Source organism: Tamandua tetradactyla, chromosome 13, assembly GCF_023851605.1.
Source record: "Tamandua tetradactyla isolate mTamTet1 chromosome 13, mTamTet1.pri, whole genome shotgun sequence".
In the NCBI taxonomy this organism is placed as follows: Eukaryota; Metazoa; Chordata; class Mammalia; order Pilosa; family Myrmecophagidae; genus Tamandua; species Tamandua tetradactyla.
In genome coordinates, this window is record NC_135339.1 from 55,859,212 (window position 1) to 55,876,994 (window position 17,783).

The 17,783-nt window shown below is 38.0% G+C and overlaps 1 protein-coding gene across 1 annotated transcript in view; it reads left to right on the plus strand.

The window, feature by feature from the left end:
* LOC143653404 (cytochrome P450 2C42-like) overlaps window positions 1-3,230 on the plus strand; it is a 70,350-nt gene extending 67,120 nt beyond the window's left edge. Inside the window, 1 exon segment of the mRNA XM_077124457.1 lies at window positions 3,070-3,230. Within this exon segment, the coding sequence (XP_076980572.1) occupies window positions 3,070-3,230 (161 nt within the window).
* The last annotated feature ends 14,553 nt before the right edge of the window (window positions 3,231-17,783 follow it).

A 17,783-nucleotide genomic window follows, 5' to 3' on the forward strand; every position in this document is an offset into this window, starting at 1 on the left:
TTTAAATTGATCAATAAAATATCTTTATTCTTTCTTTGCTTTCCATTTCATTGCTTTCTGCTCTGATATTTATAATTCGCTCCATCTGCATTTCCTTTCACCCTTCTATATTCTTGAGATAGAATCTTAGATCATTAATTTTATACTTTTCTCTTTTTACTAACGTAAACATTTAAAACTACAAATTTCTTTCTACAAATATCGTTCGATAGTTTGTTTTAATTATAATTTAGTTTTTAATATTTTCCTTGCAATTTTTTCTTTGACCAGTGATGTTTAGAAATATGTATATTTCATTTCTACGTATTTGTCACTTTCCAGCTATTTTACTGTTTTTGATTTCTAACTTAAATTCCATAGTAATCTGGTCATTTTAATAGCATTGATCTTTTAAATTTTATTAAGTTCTATTTCATTTGAAGTACATGGTCTATGTTCACTTGGGAAAATGTGCATTTTGCAGTTAGGTGTAGTTTCTTAGAAATGAACTCTGAAATCTGAGCTTATTTCTTTTCCCTCTCGATGAATTATTTGGAACTTGGCTCACAAATGTCTAATTCAGGGGGCATCCAAAGATTGCAGAAAGTTTATTTAGAGAATTTAGGGCTTTCCTTCTCCTGAGCTTTTTCTTCCTTTTTTTCACCTTCTATGTGGGTGAAAACCAATCAGAATATTGTTATTAGTTCTTCAAGACAATAAAACTGCTGGTTTATAATCAAGTTTTATTCACCTAATATTTTGGTGTCTTGTGCCTGTCCTCAGGATGAAGTCATGAAAATGGAAAACTCATCCAGAACCATTCTCTGTTTTCAAGTGTTTACTAAACTCCAGTATCTGAATGCTTTTGGCCAACCACCAATCCCACACAGTGCCTACATATATATCCTTATAGAAATACCAGAAATGATGGTTATTTTCTGTGGGAGCATTCTCCTGAAAGTACTTTCTTAGACAATTATACTATTGATATTGAGTCTTCAATGCTATCAATTCCATCCTATAAATTTTTCATTTCCACTATTGCAATCTTTAGTTTGAAAATTTCTCTTTTATATTTTAAGCTTTCTACTGATATTTCCCATCTATTCATTATTACTAATCAGTTATTAAACACTTAGTTCTATTGATGATATCTACATTAAAGTTCATCATCCAATAATTCTAGCATGTGGGATATCTTGGGGTTTGTTTCTGCTCATTGCTTTTATTTCCTTAATTCTAAATCACATTTCCTTCCTTTTCACATGCCTAGTAATTTTTCAATTTTGTACTGCACATTTTAACAATGCCTTTTGGGGAGTATGGATTATGCTGTCTTCCTTTAAAGGGTGTTGACTTTTATTTTGTCAGCTGGTTAAATTATCTACAGATGTTTTTTAATTGTATTAGGTTAGTATAATTCTTTGTCATTGTGGCTAATTTCAATTTTGAATTAATCCTTGGGCATGGCTTACTCCAGGATGGATTTCTTTATCCAATTGTTTAGTATTTGGGGGTTACCATGGACTAACTGAAGTGCTAAAAATGTTCTCTTTACCCTAGCTGGGTTTGAACTTGAACTGCTCTTAGCACTGCAGACCACCTAGTTTCCATCTTCAGTTCTTAGCAATGCAATCATCCATTCATTGGCTGTGTGAGTTGGTCTCGTGCTATTCAAACCACAGTCATGGGCCTACACTTGCACACTTTTACAAGCCCCTGTATTTGCACATTTCTCCAGTCCTCTAATCTTCTTCACTAAGTCCAGATGCCAAATTCTGATCTCAGTCTCCTCAGCTTAATTAAAGATTACTCTGTTTGGCCCTTACCTAGTTGCACTGTGCTAGGAAAGTGCTTCCAGGTAGAAATCCAGAGTGATTTAAGACCCACTTTTTTCTTTCTTCTGCCAAGTATCACAGTCCTAGATTGCCTCTTTTCAATGCTGGAAAACTGTTAGTTCATATTTTTTCCAGGCTTAATATTTGTTTTATTAACATTTCATTAATAGAGTTTATTAATATTTGTTTTATTATGTGAGGGAAACTCCAAAGAAGTTACTCTATCATTGCCAGAAGCAGATAATTCCACAAGAAGTGTTTTGTCAAAAATTAGCTTTATATGGAAGCCAGTTCTAAGATTTTAAAAATACCGCAATTTTTCTGTTAAGAGCAATGCATCCCAGGGAACTTTTTTGGTTTTATGCAAAGGATGGACTGGTTTCAGATAACAAACTGATGTGGATCTCCTTGGAAATGGCTTATGACCATTAACCCACCCCTGGAAATGATTTAAGACTTGAATTTGCTTTGAGCCATGGAACAAATGCATTATGGGAGACATAATAATAATTTCACATGAAATGATCTATATCAGAAACATTAATGAGTGTATGGAAAACAGATAAGTGAAGGAAATGTACCTCCTGATCTGGTAAAAAAACATTAGCTTAGAATACCTGACATATCAGCGAGGTCTAGAAAGATGCAGAGTTATCAGTAGGTAGAGCATAAGGAAAGACTGTTCCAGTCAGCAGAATGTCTAGAATTTAAGAAAAAACATGAGGCTAGGCAGTCTGTTTGGGATTGGTGAATAGTTAGTTAATGGCTGGGTTTAGGATAACTGGATGGAAAGTGTGGAAACAAATGAAGTTCTAAAAATTGCTTGCAGCCTGTTTGTGATATTTCTTTTATACCTTGAAATGATAAGCTCTTGAATTTTTTTTTCCTCAGGCAAGGAACTGGCAAGGTTAGCCTTATGTTTTAGAATCCCCATTTGAATAAATTAATCCATTTCTGAGTGCTGGCTCAGAGGTAGATGGAAATTCACAGCATTGTGCATCACACCAATTGCGGCAGATGTCTGCACATTTGTATAGGAAGGGGTCACTGGTAAGCATCAGCACAGCAGCTCCAATGTGGATGCACAGTAAAAGATTTTCTCATATAGCACGTGCACAGAAATACTTGCCGAGGAGTGAAGGAACCCAGAGGTTGCAGCAGTTTGAAAAAGCCAAATGTTAATTAGACATTTAACAATATTATTTATAGAGAAATACAATTAAATATATATTAATTCATGTGTCATTTTTAGGGAAAAGAGTTTGTGTTGGAGAGGGGCTGGCTCGCATGAAGCTGTTTATAATCCTGACCATCATTTTACAGCATTTTATTTTGAAACAACTGGTTGAGCCAAAGGACTTTGACGTCACCCCAGTAGCACTCTTCTATGAGTTCTATTTCATTCCAGTCTGAAGAAAGGGCACAGACAGACTGCAGATTGAGTCTCCAGCCTTATCGGAGCCAGCCAGATGCTTTCTGACCATTGAGTTAGTCATCATTCCCCTATTCCTAACAGCAGGAATGCCCTCTCTGGTCTCTATCTCCTAATTTTCCCAATCCTTCAAGATCAAGATCAAATTTCCCTTCATGAAATAAAGTTAAATATTTCATCACCAATAAAAATTTGTTTGCAGTACAATTCTAAAATCATTAATTACCTCTCATCTACAATGCATACCAAATGGAAAGCACATTTTGTGTTTTTTTTTTAAGTCATAATTTTGGAATATGTGGGAAAACATCACAATTAAAAATCAGAAATTATCCTGTGACTTTAAAAATGTTCAGGATAAAGCATAAAATTTATTCCAGTCTCTCTCCAATGGGAACAATCTCTTGACAGTTTGTCTTTTAGTAATACTTATCGAAATATAATCTTGTGTGTACACATATACCTATGTTCATATTTGCATGTGTGTGTGTATGATAGCACGTCAAAAGTAAAATGACTGATATGAAAAATTCATTAAGTGGTTCAGTCCCTGATTTGAGAAAGCAGACGAACAAAATTAGCACGCTTGAAGACAAGTCAGTTGAGATTATCCAGGTTGAAGAATAACAAGAAGAAGAAAAGAATGAAGAAAAATAAGAAGAGTCCCAAAGACTTTTGGAACACAATCAAGTGCACGACATGTGAATATTGCGAACCCACAGGCAGAGAAAGGGGAACAAATAATATGTAAGGAAATAATAGCAGATAACTTCCCAAATAGCTCCTCCAATTTGATTCTAGTGTGCAAAATGGTTCTCAATGTGGTTTTGATTTGCAGTCCCCTGATGGGTAATGATGTTGAATATCTTTTCATGTAATTATTGGTCATTTGTATATCTTCTTAGGAGAAATGTTTATTTAAGTCTTTTCACCATTTTTATGTTGGGTTGTCTGTCTCATTGTTCTTGAATTATATTATACTATACATATACATATGAAACCCTTCTCAGATATGTGGTTTCCAGATTTTCTCCCATTATGTAGGTTATCTTTTGTATTCATGAGGAAATCCTTTGAGCATAAAGTTTTTAATTTTGATGAAGTCCCACTGATCTACTTTTTGTTGTTTTTGTTCATGCTTTGAGTATAAATCTAAGAAACTATTGCCTAACACCAGTTTTGAGGATGCTTCCTTATGTTTCCTTCTAGGAGTTTTATAATTCTGCTCTTCTATTTATGTATTTGACCCATTTTTCATTAATTTTAGTATATGGTATAAGGTAGGAGGCCTCCCTTCATTTTTGGAATATGGAGATCACTTTTCCCAGCACCATTTCTCTGGGAGGGACAGGAAGAAACAGGCCTTGTTTGCGTCTGATTTCTGTTGCCCACTGATGGTCATTTGGGAAGCAAATTAGCATTGATTCTTATGTTGAGAGTGTGGAGCTCTTCTCAAAATGCCAGAAGCAAGTGTCAAGGACACAAAGCAAACATGGGCAGTGGCTGAACCAGGGATGTGGCCCAAACCAGGGCCCTGTCACCACCTGCCTTAGTTTACTAAAAACAACACCATTATGCAATTCTAAAACCAGCAAATAGATCAGTTACAGTAACTGTCAAGGTTTCAGTGGTAAATTCAGACTGTGCATTATGTTCTTCCTAGGAATGATTTGGTGAAATTATTTGATGAATTAGTTTTTCTGTATATTTAATAGCAATGAATTCAAAATAGCGCAAATTACTTTAAAGTTAAGAAAACATAGAAAATGGAGAGTGCAGTACTTAGAAGAACTTTTTCTTTATATTAGTCACTGTATGTTAATTGGTCCAATCGTTATTTCCTACTCCTTTCTGTCAGTTTGAAAAGGTTTATGTATCCTAGAAAAGCCTTGTTTTAAAGCTAATCAACCTTGTGGGAGCAACTGCTTCTTCTAATCCCTGTTCAGTACTGTATGTTGGAAACTGTTTAGCTTATCTTCATGAAGATGTGACTCAATGAAGTATGGGTATTAAACTTGATTCCCTGACCATTCTAGGTGGGTCTTGATTGTTTTTACTGGAATCCTTTAAAAGAAGAAGCACTCTGGAAAAAACCAGAGAACAACGAGAGAGAAAGCCCACGATATTCTGAGAGAGCACAGAATGCTGCAGAATCATGAAGAAGAGAGTCCACCAGCCAGCGACCTTTTGAGAATGAGGAGAGAACCACAGAAACACTACAGAAAGTCAAGAAAACCCCAGAGTCCACCAGCCAGAGACCTTTGGGGATGAAGGAGAACATCTCCCGGGGAGCTTCATGAAACAGGAGGCCAGGAGAGAAAGCTAGCAGATGAGGCCGTGCTCACCACATGCCTTTGCAGATGAGAGAGAAATCCTGACCATGTTTGCCTTGTGCCTTTATAGCTAAGAGACAAACCCTGAACTTCATCGGCCTTCTTGGATCACGGTATCTTTCTTGGACATTTCTATAGAATGTTTTAAAGGGGACATTTTCACTGCCTTAGAACTCCAAACTTGTAATTTATTAAATTCCCCTTTTTAAAAGACATTCCATTTCTGGTATATCGCATTCCAGCAGCTAGCAAACCAAAACACCTTTAAACCCAGCTTGCCTAGAATTTTCATTTCCCAGACTAATTTAGAACTTCATTGGCCATACAATATAGTTCATGCCAATGAGATATAAGCAGAACCCTGCAGATGACACTTTTTTCTTTACTTCTGACTCAAAACACAGATGTGAAGATGAAGAGGGGCAGATATCATCTTGGGATATGAGGCCATAAGCATGAAGATGAAGGCCTATATAGGAAATTTTGTGAAGAAAAATATAAGGAACCTGATTTCATGATGCTTCAGGGCTACTGTGTTGGCCTTGAATTGACCCAAGTGACTCATTGACTGTGATATAAATAAACTCACTATTTCTTAAGCCATTATTAATTGGATTTTATCTTATTCATAGACTAACAATAATTAAAAGAAAAGGGCAAATTAGGGCCTCAGCATGTAAGATGTTATAAACTTGAATCAGGAGCTTGCAATTTTTTTCTGTTCAAGAATTTATGGAGATTCTGTATTGCCTGCAGATTCATGATGAAGTTTAAATTGTGTAAAAGATAATAAAGCAGTGCAACCCAGAATGGAACATAGGAAGAGAATGAATTCACAAATACAAGGAGGACCAGCACTGTTGTATCCCAGGTGCAAGGTTTTAGGCAACTCGGTCTAGGAAACAAGTGCAGGAATGGGTAAGAATAACAAATTGAAGAGACACGACAAACGTAAAGACAAAGAGGTTTGGGTGTCAACTGCTTGTAAGTGATGAAGGCGAAGGTGCGGCTAGTGGAGATGCCGAGGTCAAGGGTCTGAGTGCCTGGAGGTCTCATAAATTTAAGTCAGGGAAAGTGATAAGGACGTGAGAAAGACGTCTCTGGTGGAGCCTTTTCCTCTCACTTTCCCGTATACTGAGTGCCATGATATTTTCCATCATCATTTTAATGCTTCCTATTTGATATTTTCTAACCTTGTAATTGTTTCCATTTCATCTGAAATGTGCATTCTGTTTCTCCTCAAGTAGGTTATTAATACTTCAAGAACAAGACCCATGCATTCTCTTCATTTAACAATTCAATTGTAACATCTTCCATGATGTTTAGTGCAGATCCATGAACACAATATAGACACAAAATTTTTGTCAGGCATTATTTTTCTGACCTTTTAAACATCCCTAGTACGTACAGAATTAACCATGGGACCACCACGTACACAAGCAAGCAAATAACTGAATTTTCCTTCACATTGTATCTGTTCCATTTTGATGAGGAAACAATCAATATAGTCTCGAGGATTGTTAATGTCCAGGGATTCTTGGTGTTCTTTTATTTTTTCCAAAGTACATTTTCGTAAAAATTCCACAGTTTTAAGTACTTTTTTATGATTCCCAGGGAGAATATCTATGAGAATGGGGAAAGCATGGCAAAACTAAAAGGGAAAAAAACACTTTAGTTATTAAAAAATATTTCATGAGGACAAATATGCCAGAGTCCCAAACTCTGGTTAAAAACTAGAGCTATAATGATGAATAAAATAGCATCTGCAACTTGAATTCTCTGTGCTGACAGATTTGAAGGAGAAAATTCTGACCAGAGGATCAAAGATGATAATCATTTCTTACCCACATACATCATTTTTACCAGATAAAACCATCTTTAAAGCAATATTCACATTTTTACAGGGATTATTTCCTATAACTTTGGAATGAAGGATGGCATGGATTACTATGAGTCACATTTTGTAGATTACAGAGGGTAAGGGAGTTTGGGCAACCTGATATAGAGCACACAGCTAGTGCCTGCTGTTTCTATTTCTATCCAGCAACCTCAGAAATATAATTGGTATTTTAAAGCATGGAGGGATTGGAAGGTACCATAACCATTTTATAGTTAAAGTGGCCATGCACCAGAGCAATTAAGTGACTACTCTAAGATCACACAATTGCAATTTAGGCAGAGTCCAGGATAGGCCATCTTAGCACACCTCATACACTATGAAACCCAATCACATTGTCATTACTAACACATTGACCTTGTCAGCGATGGCCGCAATTGAAGCATCAATCACTCCTGTACCTGAGTCTGTGTTTCCTGGCAGCTGTGGTCCCAAGCATTCTCCCTCCTTGATATCCTAAATTAGGACATTTCTACCGTGTAATCTGATGAAGAGGTCTCACTGAGAGAACCAGCTTTGTGGGGAACCAAAGCCAAACAGAAAAGATCTTAGGTCTCCATTGAGTGCTAGGGAGTACTTTTCCAAGTACTTTATGGAAACTGGTCTTTGGGTTTTAAGGGAAAAACCATTAAAACGAGTGGACTTTAATCTGAGCTCATTATTGTGGACATGTATTTTCTTCCATGTAAAATAGTGAGTTTGCCTATTTTTCCCTGTAGTTTGCTCCCTGATGCCATGCTCTGGTCACAACTGTCATGTTCAAACACTCACATCACAATTTGATCCACATAGAATTTAGAAAAGAGAATAAGTGGTTTTAGTCAGAGAATAAGAGAATTTAGTCAGAGAAAAGAGAATAAGTGGTTTCCCAGGAAAAATCCCAGGATTTTGGCCACACCTGGACACATGGGTTGCTCAGAATTCTGGTATTTTCATTGAGTTTTCCCATGAAGTTAAGTAAACCTTGATCTTTATAATCAAAATGTGTCTGGAAAACAATGCAGCAGATCTCATTGCAAGGAGCACAGCACAGGATAAAAGTGGGATCACAAGGTGACTCTAAAAGATTGGAAACATTTTTAAAACACCATTAAAATGTGCATATAAAACTCCATCTTTGAGATAACAGAAAAAGATCAATTTAGAATATCTAGGAATTCTCTTATCAAACAAAATTTCAGCATACATGGAATCAATGCATCACTTTCTCCCTCAACCTGAATTGACCATTCCATTCTAACTGTTAAGTAACAGTTTTTCCAAATATCCCATTACCTCCACTGCCTTTATTTATCCCCTTCTAACCAAACATGCCTTATGTCTTGAGGGAAAAAGAAAAACAATGTAAAGAAGCCCCTTTTAAAAACACCTAATCACTCAAATCATCAATGCAGAATCACTGTTGTCTACACAGTCTGTAGACAATTAAGCATTACTATAGGAAGTAAGATAATAGTTAGGCATATCATATTTTAAAATAAGTAGTTGATGGAACCAAATATCAAACCACAGAGGGGAAATCTGAAGAGAGAGAGATTAGGAGTATATTCGATATTTGAAACAGCCAATGTCAGACACTAAAAGCCACCCATGTTGTATGAGAAGAAAAATTATAAAAATGTATAAAACTTATGAGAAATTTAGTTTGCCTGAAGTAAAAGCACATCAAGAATTTCTTTCTCTCAAACTTAAATAACAATCATGTCAAGCAAAAAAGGTTAAATTCACAAATGCTGTCCCTTTATTTCTTCATTTCAATATAGAAAACAAAAGATATCCTGATCTAGTGGCATCCTTTATCACCTATCAAAACCCCAAATTTAATTTTTGGGGGCCAAGCTGACTTCTTTGTCAATTTCTGAGATTTTTCTCTATATTAGCCATCAACAAAATACAGCATGTCACAATAACTTTTAAAATGCCACCACCATTTAGCTCAATACCATCACCATGGAGATGAAAAAATTGAAGCAGAGGAAAAGTTTTCTTTTTTGGTAGGAGATCTGTAAATGAAACTATTGTAATCAATGATCTATAAGCTTTAGATTCAGAAAGTCCACAAATCACATCTATAAAAATAACTAAGGTCAACTAAATTCAAGTGTTGTGGAGGAACTACAGGACATTGAATAACAGGAATGTTTGGCAATTGTTGCTAAGATGCCAGTACAAACAGAAACACTCAAGGCTCTAAGCTTTCAGAAGAGGTTCTACATTCGCAAGGGAGATGAAGGGTAATTTGGGAAGCCTCTGGGATTTCTTTGCATGTACTTGATTCTCATTTTCAATCTTTCACTTCATTTGGAAGAGGGAATGAAAAACAAGGTGATATGGTACCAAGCTGAAAGTCAGGATCATTAAGAGAAGAACTTCATAGGTCAAAAGAGCTGGCAGTGTGGGGTAAATGATTACCATGAAGGTCCTGACACAGAATCCCAAAAGAGGAGGGAAAAGATAAGCAAAGAGGAAAACAGAGACAACTTATAGTTGGGCAAGATAGGGGAAGACTTATTAAAATTAGAAGAAATCAAGTTAAGTAAATCATTTTATACCTTGGTTTCTGTGTACTTTACAGAATTATGCTTTAGCATATATTCCTTAACATGTGTATTTCAGTTGAATCAGTACTGAGTAAAATTAAATAATGCATGCTGATAGTTTAAAAGTTGACCTGAGTTTTCAGGGAATTCACAATGGTGATGCAGGCCTAGGCCTTGGAAGAAATCCTTAGACATGGCAGTGGGCTGCCCATACACATTTAGTCCAGTTAAGAAAAAGCACGTCACTTGTTTCATGCTCTGCAGGGAAATGAGGCCATTCCCATGGTGTCCATGGATAATTGCCCAGGTAGAATGTCCTGGAATAAGTAGCACACGATGAAGCAATGGGGAAATATTTCTCTTTAATTCTTGGAGAAAATGAGACTCAAACCCCTCTATCTTCATGATGTTCTGATTTGCAAGTAAACAGAGCTCAGGAAAGAAAAGGATTAAACATGTTTTGTGTACCATTGCTGTATGGACAATCATGCACGTGTGCACATGCTTGTGTACACACACATGCACACATGAACACACACACACAAGGAAAGACACACAAAAGTTCCCTTGTGGCTCTGCCCCAAACCCACCCTGCTCCACCTGAGGGCTGATGCCTCTACCCATAGGAGAGATCCGGTGGCCCCTGAAATGTCTCCAAGGATGTCATTCAAGGACTCCCTCAAGAGGACAATCTCTGAAGATCAGTGATACAGAGGAAAGAGTCACCCACCGTTGGTCTTCCTCAGCTCCTCTACAAGGCAGCGGGCTTCCTCCTGGACGCGGTCCTCAATGCTCCTCTTCCCCATCCCGAAATTCCGCAGGGTCATGAGCGAGAAGCGCCGGACCTCCTTCCATGCCTTTCCATTGCTGAAAACGATTCCTGCAACCAGGGGACACGGATGCAAGGAAGGCGATCCTAGTCAAGGAAGAGGGCGCAGATACTGGGCAGCAATGTGACCAGGCTGTCCTGATGAGCTCTCCAAGTCTCTGTTTTCAGTCCCCTGCTCCTCACCCCCATCACCACTGCCCACACAGGCACCCATCCACCTACCAAATCCATTAGTAGCTCTGTCAGCCAGTGGGAAACTTCCCCTTCCAGAAAATTCCTCTCCATGATCAATCAGAGCTTCCTTCACTGCTTCATATCCATACAACACCACAGTGGGCTTCCAACCCAAATACAGAGTAAACACAGGGCCATAGGTTTCAGAGAGCTGGGAAATGGATAGGAGATGCAGATTCTAGCAAAGAAGTGATTCTTTGGTCTCTATATTATACAGACTGATATTATCGATACATTGTTCATTTTTTTATTCTGTCACATACAGTTTAAAATATTCTGAATTTTATACATAAGCACGTTGGTTATTTCTGGAAGGTCTCTAGGATGTGCCAGGCAATGGCATACTCAAAGCTTAAGCTAGGTTTATTTATTCCCATTTAACAGATAGAGAAATTGAGATTTAGGGAATTTAAATTTTATATCCGTAGTCCCCCATCTAATAAATAGAACACCCATATTGGAACCCTGCTTTATCAACCTCTGATGCCTGATGAATTTATCAGTTCCCAATGCCCATTTTGGACTAATACTCAGCTGGCAGCGTCGGGATCACCAGGGAACCTCTTCCCCTGGGGATTCTGTTCAGTTGCTCTGTGACGAAGCCTACTGTGTCTATTTTTAACAACCATGCTAGATGTTTCTAGCTCATCCCATTTGAGTTCTGCTGGTGTTGTTAGCACAGAAAGAGAGCAGGCTCCACAGAGGCTGTGCTGGGACCTGCAGCATCTCCTGAAAGTATAATTTCTTCCATCCTGCAGACTTCATAGGCCACAGGCAGCAGCTTCTTGCAGAGCCAAAGGATTCTGTTCCCACCCCATGGGCCCTGTGTAGTGTTTCTTCCATTCATTCACTTATGCAAGTCCCAAGCCCACATTGCTCTTTCCTCGACATCATGACTCATGTGCTTCTTCAGAGACATTTAATATTCATGGCTCATCAGAACAAAACACATGGTTTATATAGTAGGTGACTTCTTGAATGAAAGCAAAAATACTTCTATTAACCTTGAACTTCAGCCTAGAAATCACAGCCAAAGACCGTGAAGCAGTGAAGGGCAGCAGCACTCCCTATTTTACCGCCTGATCACTTTATTAATTTGATCCTACCTTTCAGCAACCTAAATGTCTCTCTTCTTGCAAAATGCATTACTTCATTCCACTCTTTCTGACAATGACAGAGACACAAAAACAAAAAAAACAACAAAATCTACAGGGGAACTTTTGACCTTACAAGGATCTATTTTAACAGAATGCCTCCAAAGATGTATTTTATTCACTCTCAGGAGTTAATTGATTTACATTTGCAAGGCCCTGGAGGAGCTAAAAGCCTACTTACCTTGCCTAAGGATTGATGCATTAGGATGGTCTAGTTCCCAGACAATTCATGTTTCACCAATAAATCCCAGGAAAAGAACCTTTAAGTCCATTTCAGAATCTAGTTGAGAATCGCATGTTATAATGACTTGTCATGTCTCTTTCATTGACTTCAGTCTGGGAAAATTCCTCAGTCTTTCCTTGACTGCTGTGATTTTGCCACTTTGAAGAGAATAGGTTGTAGATTTATAAAATGTCCCTCTATTGGCTTTATGTGATGTTTCCTCATTATTATATGTCGAAGCACACTTCAACAAGCAGCTACAGAACAGTTCCCAGAATTTGTCATAGGCTACAATGCCCTCAACTCAGATTTTTCCTTCTAGCTGCTCCGAAACACTGGTGACTTTATCAGAGTCATAACAATGGAATCATACAGTATCTGTCCTTATGTGTCTGATTTATTTCACTCAGCATTATATCCTCAAGGTTCATCCATGTTGCCATATGTTTTGGAACATCATTTTGTCTAAATGCTGCATAATAGTCCATCACATGAATATACCACATTTTGTTTATCCACTTGTCTGTTGTTGAGCACCTGGATTGTTTTCATGCCTTGGCTATTGTGAATAGTGCCACTGTGAACATCAGCTTCTAAATGTCTGTTTACATCACTGCCCTCAGATCTTCTGGGTATACACTGAATATTGGTATTGTCGAGTCATAAGGCAACTCAATATTTCGTTTTCTAAGGAGTCACCAAACTGATTTCCACAGGGGCTGAACCATTTCACATTCCCTTTAACAAAAAATAAGTGTTCCAATTTCTCCACATCCTCTCCAACATTTATAGTTCCTGTTTGTTTACTAACAGGCTTTCTTATAGGTGTAAAATGATATCTCATTGTCATCTTAATTTGCATGTCTCTTATAACCAATGAAGATGAGCAGCTCTTCATATGTTTTTTAGTCATCTGTATTTGCTCTTTAGAAAAGTGCCTATCATTTCTTCTGCCCATTTTATAATTGAGTTGTTTGTTTTTTTGTTGGTGAGCTGTATAATTTCTTTATGTACACAGGATATCAAGCTTTTATCCAATACGTGGTTTCCAAATATTTTCTCCCATTGTGTTGGCTGCTTCTTCATCTTTTCAAAAAAGCCCGTTGAGGCACAGAAGCTCTAGATCTTCTGAAGTTCCCATTTGTCTATTTTTTCTTCCACAGCTTGTGCTTTAGGTGTAAAATTTAAGAAGCTTCCTCCTGTTACTAGATCTTGAAGATGTTTTCCTACATTTTTTTCAAGTAGTTTTACAGCACTGGCTCTTACATTTGGGTCTTTGATCCATTTTGAATTAGCTTTTGTATAAGGTAGGGGTTGTCTTTCATTCTTTTGGCTATTGAAATCCAGTTCTCCCATGCCCATTTAGTGAAAAGACTATTCTTTCCCAATTCAGTTGACATGGTGGCCTTATCGAAGATCAAATGTCCATATGTTTGGTGGTCAATCTCTGCACTTTTAATTCTATTTCACTTGTTAGTTTTTCTGTCTTTGTGCCAGTGCCATGCTGTCTTGACCATTGTGGCTTTATAGTAATCTTTAAAGTCAGAAAATGATAGACCTCCAAGTTTGCTCTTCTTTTTTAGGATATTTTTAGCTATTTGAGGCCTCTTTCTCTTCCATATAAATCTGAAAACCAGTTTTCCCAAGTCTTCTGTGCATGTACATCAGTTTATGGCCTTTCCAGATCTGTGCATGCACAGACTCCACTTACACCTGCCAGCTCTGGGCAGGGAATGACCTGAGGCACAATGCCAATCCACTGCCCTGAGTTCTGCACATGCACACAAACAGCCCTGCACCCTAGACCAGTGCACACCAGGGCCCATCCCCTAAACTCATGCACCTGCACAGTCACACCCTCCTTGCCGCTGGGTGCCCACACTCACAGACACCAACATAGCATCTCCAACTTGCTCCTATAACTGTGTTGCAATACATCACCTCACTGTTGTGTCCTGTGTTCTGCTTTATATGCATTCTGCTTCTTATGCATCCTGCTTCATACGCATCCTGCAGATACAAACATTTAGATACTGAAGGAAATCAACTTCCAAAGTAAATCAATCAAGATATTTACATGCTTTGAAAACAGCAGAAGATCACTAAACATATCATGATGTAGTCAGATATAGCCCAGCCTAATGATCAAGTTAAAACACCAGAGGAGACACAGATGTTAGAATAACTAATCAAAAATATTTCATATAACTCTACTAAATTAAATAAACAGAATGGCTAATGACATAAAGGAGATCAATAAGACACTAGAATAGAATAAAGAGGAATTTGAAAAATAAATAGAAAAATAGCAGGTATCACAGAAATGAAAGATGCTGTAGACCAAATCAAATACATATTAGAGACTCACAACACAAGATTTGAAGAGGTGGAAGAAAGAATAAGTGAACTAGAGGACTGGACAACTAATTTTGAACACTCAAAACAGCAAGTAGCAAAAAAAGTTGGAAAAAAATGAATTGGATGCCAGGGAAATGATGGAAAAAGCAAAGCACACACATATAAGAATAACTGGTGTCCCAGAAGGAGTAAAAGATAGGAAGATTAGTTGAGGATATAATGGGGGAAATTTTCCTAACCCTTATAAAGGACATAAATATACAAGTCAAAGAAGTTCAACAACCTAAATTGAATAAATTCAAATAGACCATACCCAAGACACATACTCATCAGTCTGTTAAATGTTGAAAAGAAGCAGAAAATCCTGAAAGTGGCAAGAGAAAAACAATCTCTACATACAAGGGAAACCACATAAGATTGATTTCAGATTACTCAAATGGCACTATGGAGGCAAGAAAGCAGTGGTGTGGTATACTTAAAATCCTGTAAGAGAAAGACTTCCAGCCAAGAATTTTGTACCCAGTCAAATTGTCCTCCAAAACTGAGGAAAGGTGGGCAATAGTGGCTCAGTGGCAGAATTCTTGCCTGCCATGCCAGAGACCCAGGTTCAATTCCCAGTGCCTGCCTGCTGCTGATAGCTTCAGCCGGGCCGCGCGACCGGTACACTGGGTGGGTTTGGGGCGAGCTCGCAGGGAATTAACCTGGGTAAGCTGGAGCCGGCGCTTTCCCCAGCTGGCGGTCGCGAGAAACGTCTTCACTGAGGCCAGATTCGGGTTAACGCTTTTATTGATACACACCGGGATGGGCCACCCGGGAACCCGAGGAGTGAGACGTCTGGGGTCCGAAGACCCCGGGGCTCGGACGACCCAGAGCGGGGTAAGCGTGGGGCTTAAGTACTCTCGGGGAGGGGTGGAGTCTTGGGCGCACACGTCAGGGGGAGACAGCCACTCACACAAGCTTAGCGGCAGTTGCTAGGCAGAAGGGTATGTTTCGGGGATAGGGAAGTATAGAGAATAACAGGAAGGCCTGTTGTTTTGTGGTGGGCTATGGAAATGGGCGGTTTACGACAAGAGGGGGAAGGGGGGAACAGTGAGCTAGGTTACAGATATGGGGGGCAGAGAGTGAACATAGAGAGGGAGAGAAACATTAAAAAATTTTAAGTTTGGCTAGGCTCCAGTCCCTGAGAAGTATGCCACACCTGCCCATGCCAAAAAACAAAAAAATAGAAAGAAAGAAAACTGAGGGAGAGATTAAAATTTTCACAGACAAACGAATTCTGAAAGAATTGGTCAACAAGAGAACAGCACTACAAGAAATACTAAAGGGAGTTCTGCCAGTTGAAAAAAAAAAGACAGGAAATGGAGGTCTGGAGGAGTGCACAGAATTGAAGAATATATAGATCTGACAAATAAAATCCAAAAGATAGGATGGTGGATTCAAGAAATGCCTTTTCAGTAATAACTGAATGTTCATGGACTAAACTTACCAATTAAAAGGTATAGATTGGCAGAATGGATTAAGAAATATAATCCAGCTATCTGCTGCTTACAAGAGACTCATGTTAGATGCAAGATTGAAAGTGAAAGGATGGGGAAAAATGTTCTATGTAAGTTGTAACCAAAATAAAGTAGGAATAGTTACACTAATATGCAACAAAATATACTTCAAATGTAATTACATCATAAGAGACAAAGAAGGACACTATATATTAGTAAAAGGGACAATTCCCCAAGAAAAAGTAACAATCACAAATGTTTATGATCCCAATCAAGGAGCTCCAAAGTACATGAGACAGACATTGGCAAAACTAAAGGGAGTGATAGATGTTTCAACAATAATAGAAGGAGACTTCAATATACCACTTCCCTCTATAGACAGAACAACAAGACAGTAGAACAACAAGGAAACAGAGAAGTTAAACAACTTGATAAATGAATTAGACCTAACAGACATATAAAGGTCATTACACCTCAGAGCTCCAGGATATGCATTCTACTCTAGTGCTCATAGAGCATTTCCTAGGATAGGTCACTTGCTGGGGCCAAAACAGGACTTTATAAATTTAAAAGCATTGAAATTATACTAAGCACTTTTTTTGGTCACAATGGAATGGAGCTGAATATCAATAGCCAGCAAAAATGAGAACTTTCACAAATATATGGAGATTAAATAACACACTCCAAAAAAAGTGGGTCAAAGATGAAATTCCCACAGAAATCAGTAGCTATCTAGAGATGAACAAACACAAGAATACAGCATGTCAGAGCTCGTGGGATGTGGCAAAGGCTGTGTTGAGAGGTAAATGTCTTGTACTAAATGCCTACATTAAAAACCAAAAAATAGCAGAATGCTCACCTTCCATGCGGGAGACCAAGGTTTAATTCCTGGGCCATGCACCCCCCCATCCCACCCCACACATACACACACATCCCCCCCCCAATAAAAAACAAAAAAAACCAAGAAAGAGCAAAAATAGAGGACTTAACTGCTCAGCTGGAAGAACTTGAGAAAGAATAGCAAACTAACCACAAAGCAAATAGAAGAAAAGAAATAAGAAAGATTAAAGCAGAATTTAATGAATAAGAGAGCAAAAAAACATAGAAAGAAACATTTTTTTTTCCTTTCTGTGAAGAAAAAAATTGGTTCTTTGAGAATATCAATAAAATTGATGGGCAACTAGCAAGACTAACAAAAAAAAAGAGAGAGAGAGAGAGGATGTAAATAACAAAATCAGAAATGAAAATGGATGCATTACCACAAACTCTGAAGAAATAAAAGAAATCATAAGAGGATACTATGAACAACTATATGCCAACAAATTAGACAACTTACATGAAATGAAAATTTCCTTGAAACACACAAGCAAGCTATACTCACTTAAGAAATAGAAGATCTCAACAAACCAATCACAAGTAAAGAGATTCAATCAGTCATCAAAAATCTTCCTACAAGGAAAGCTCAGGGCA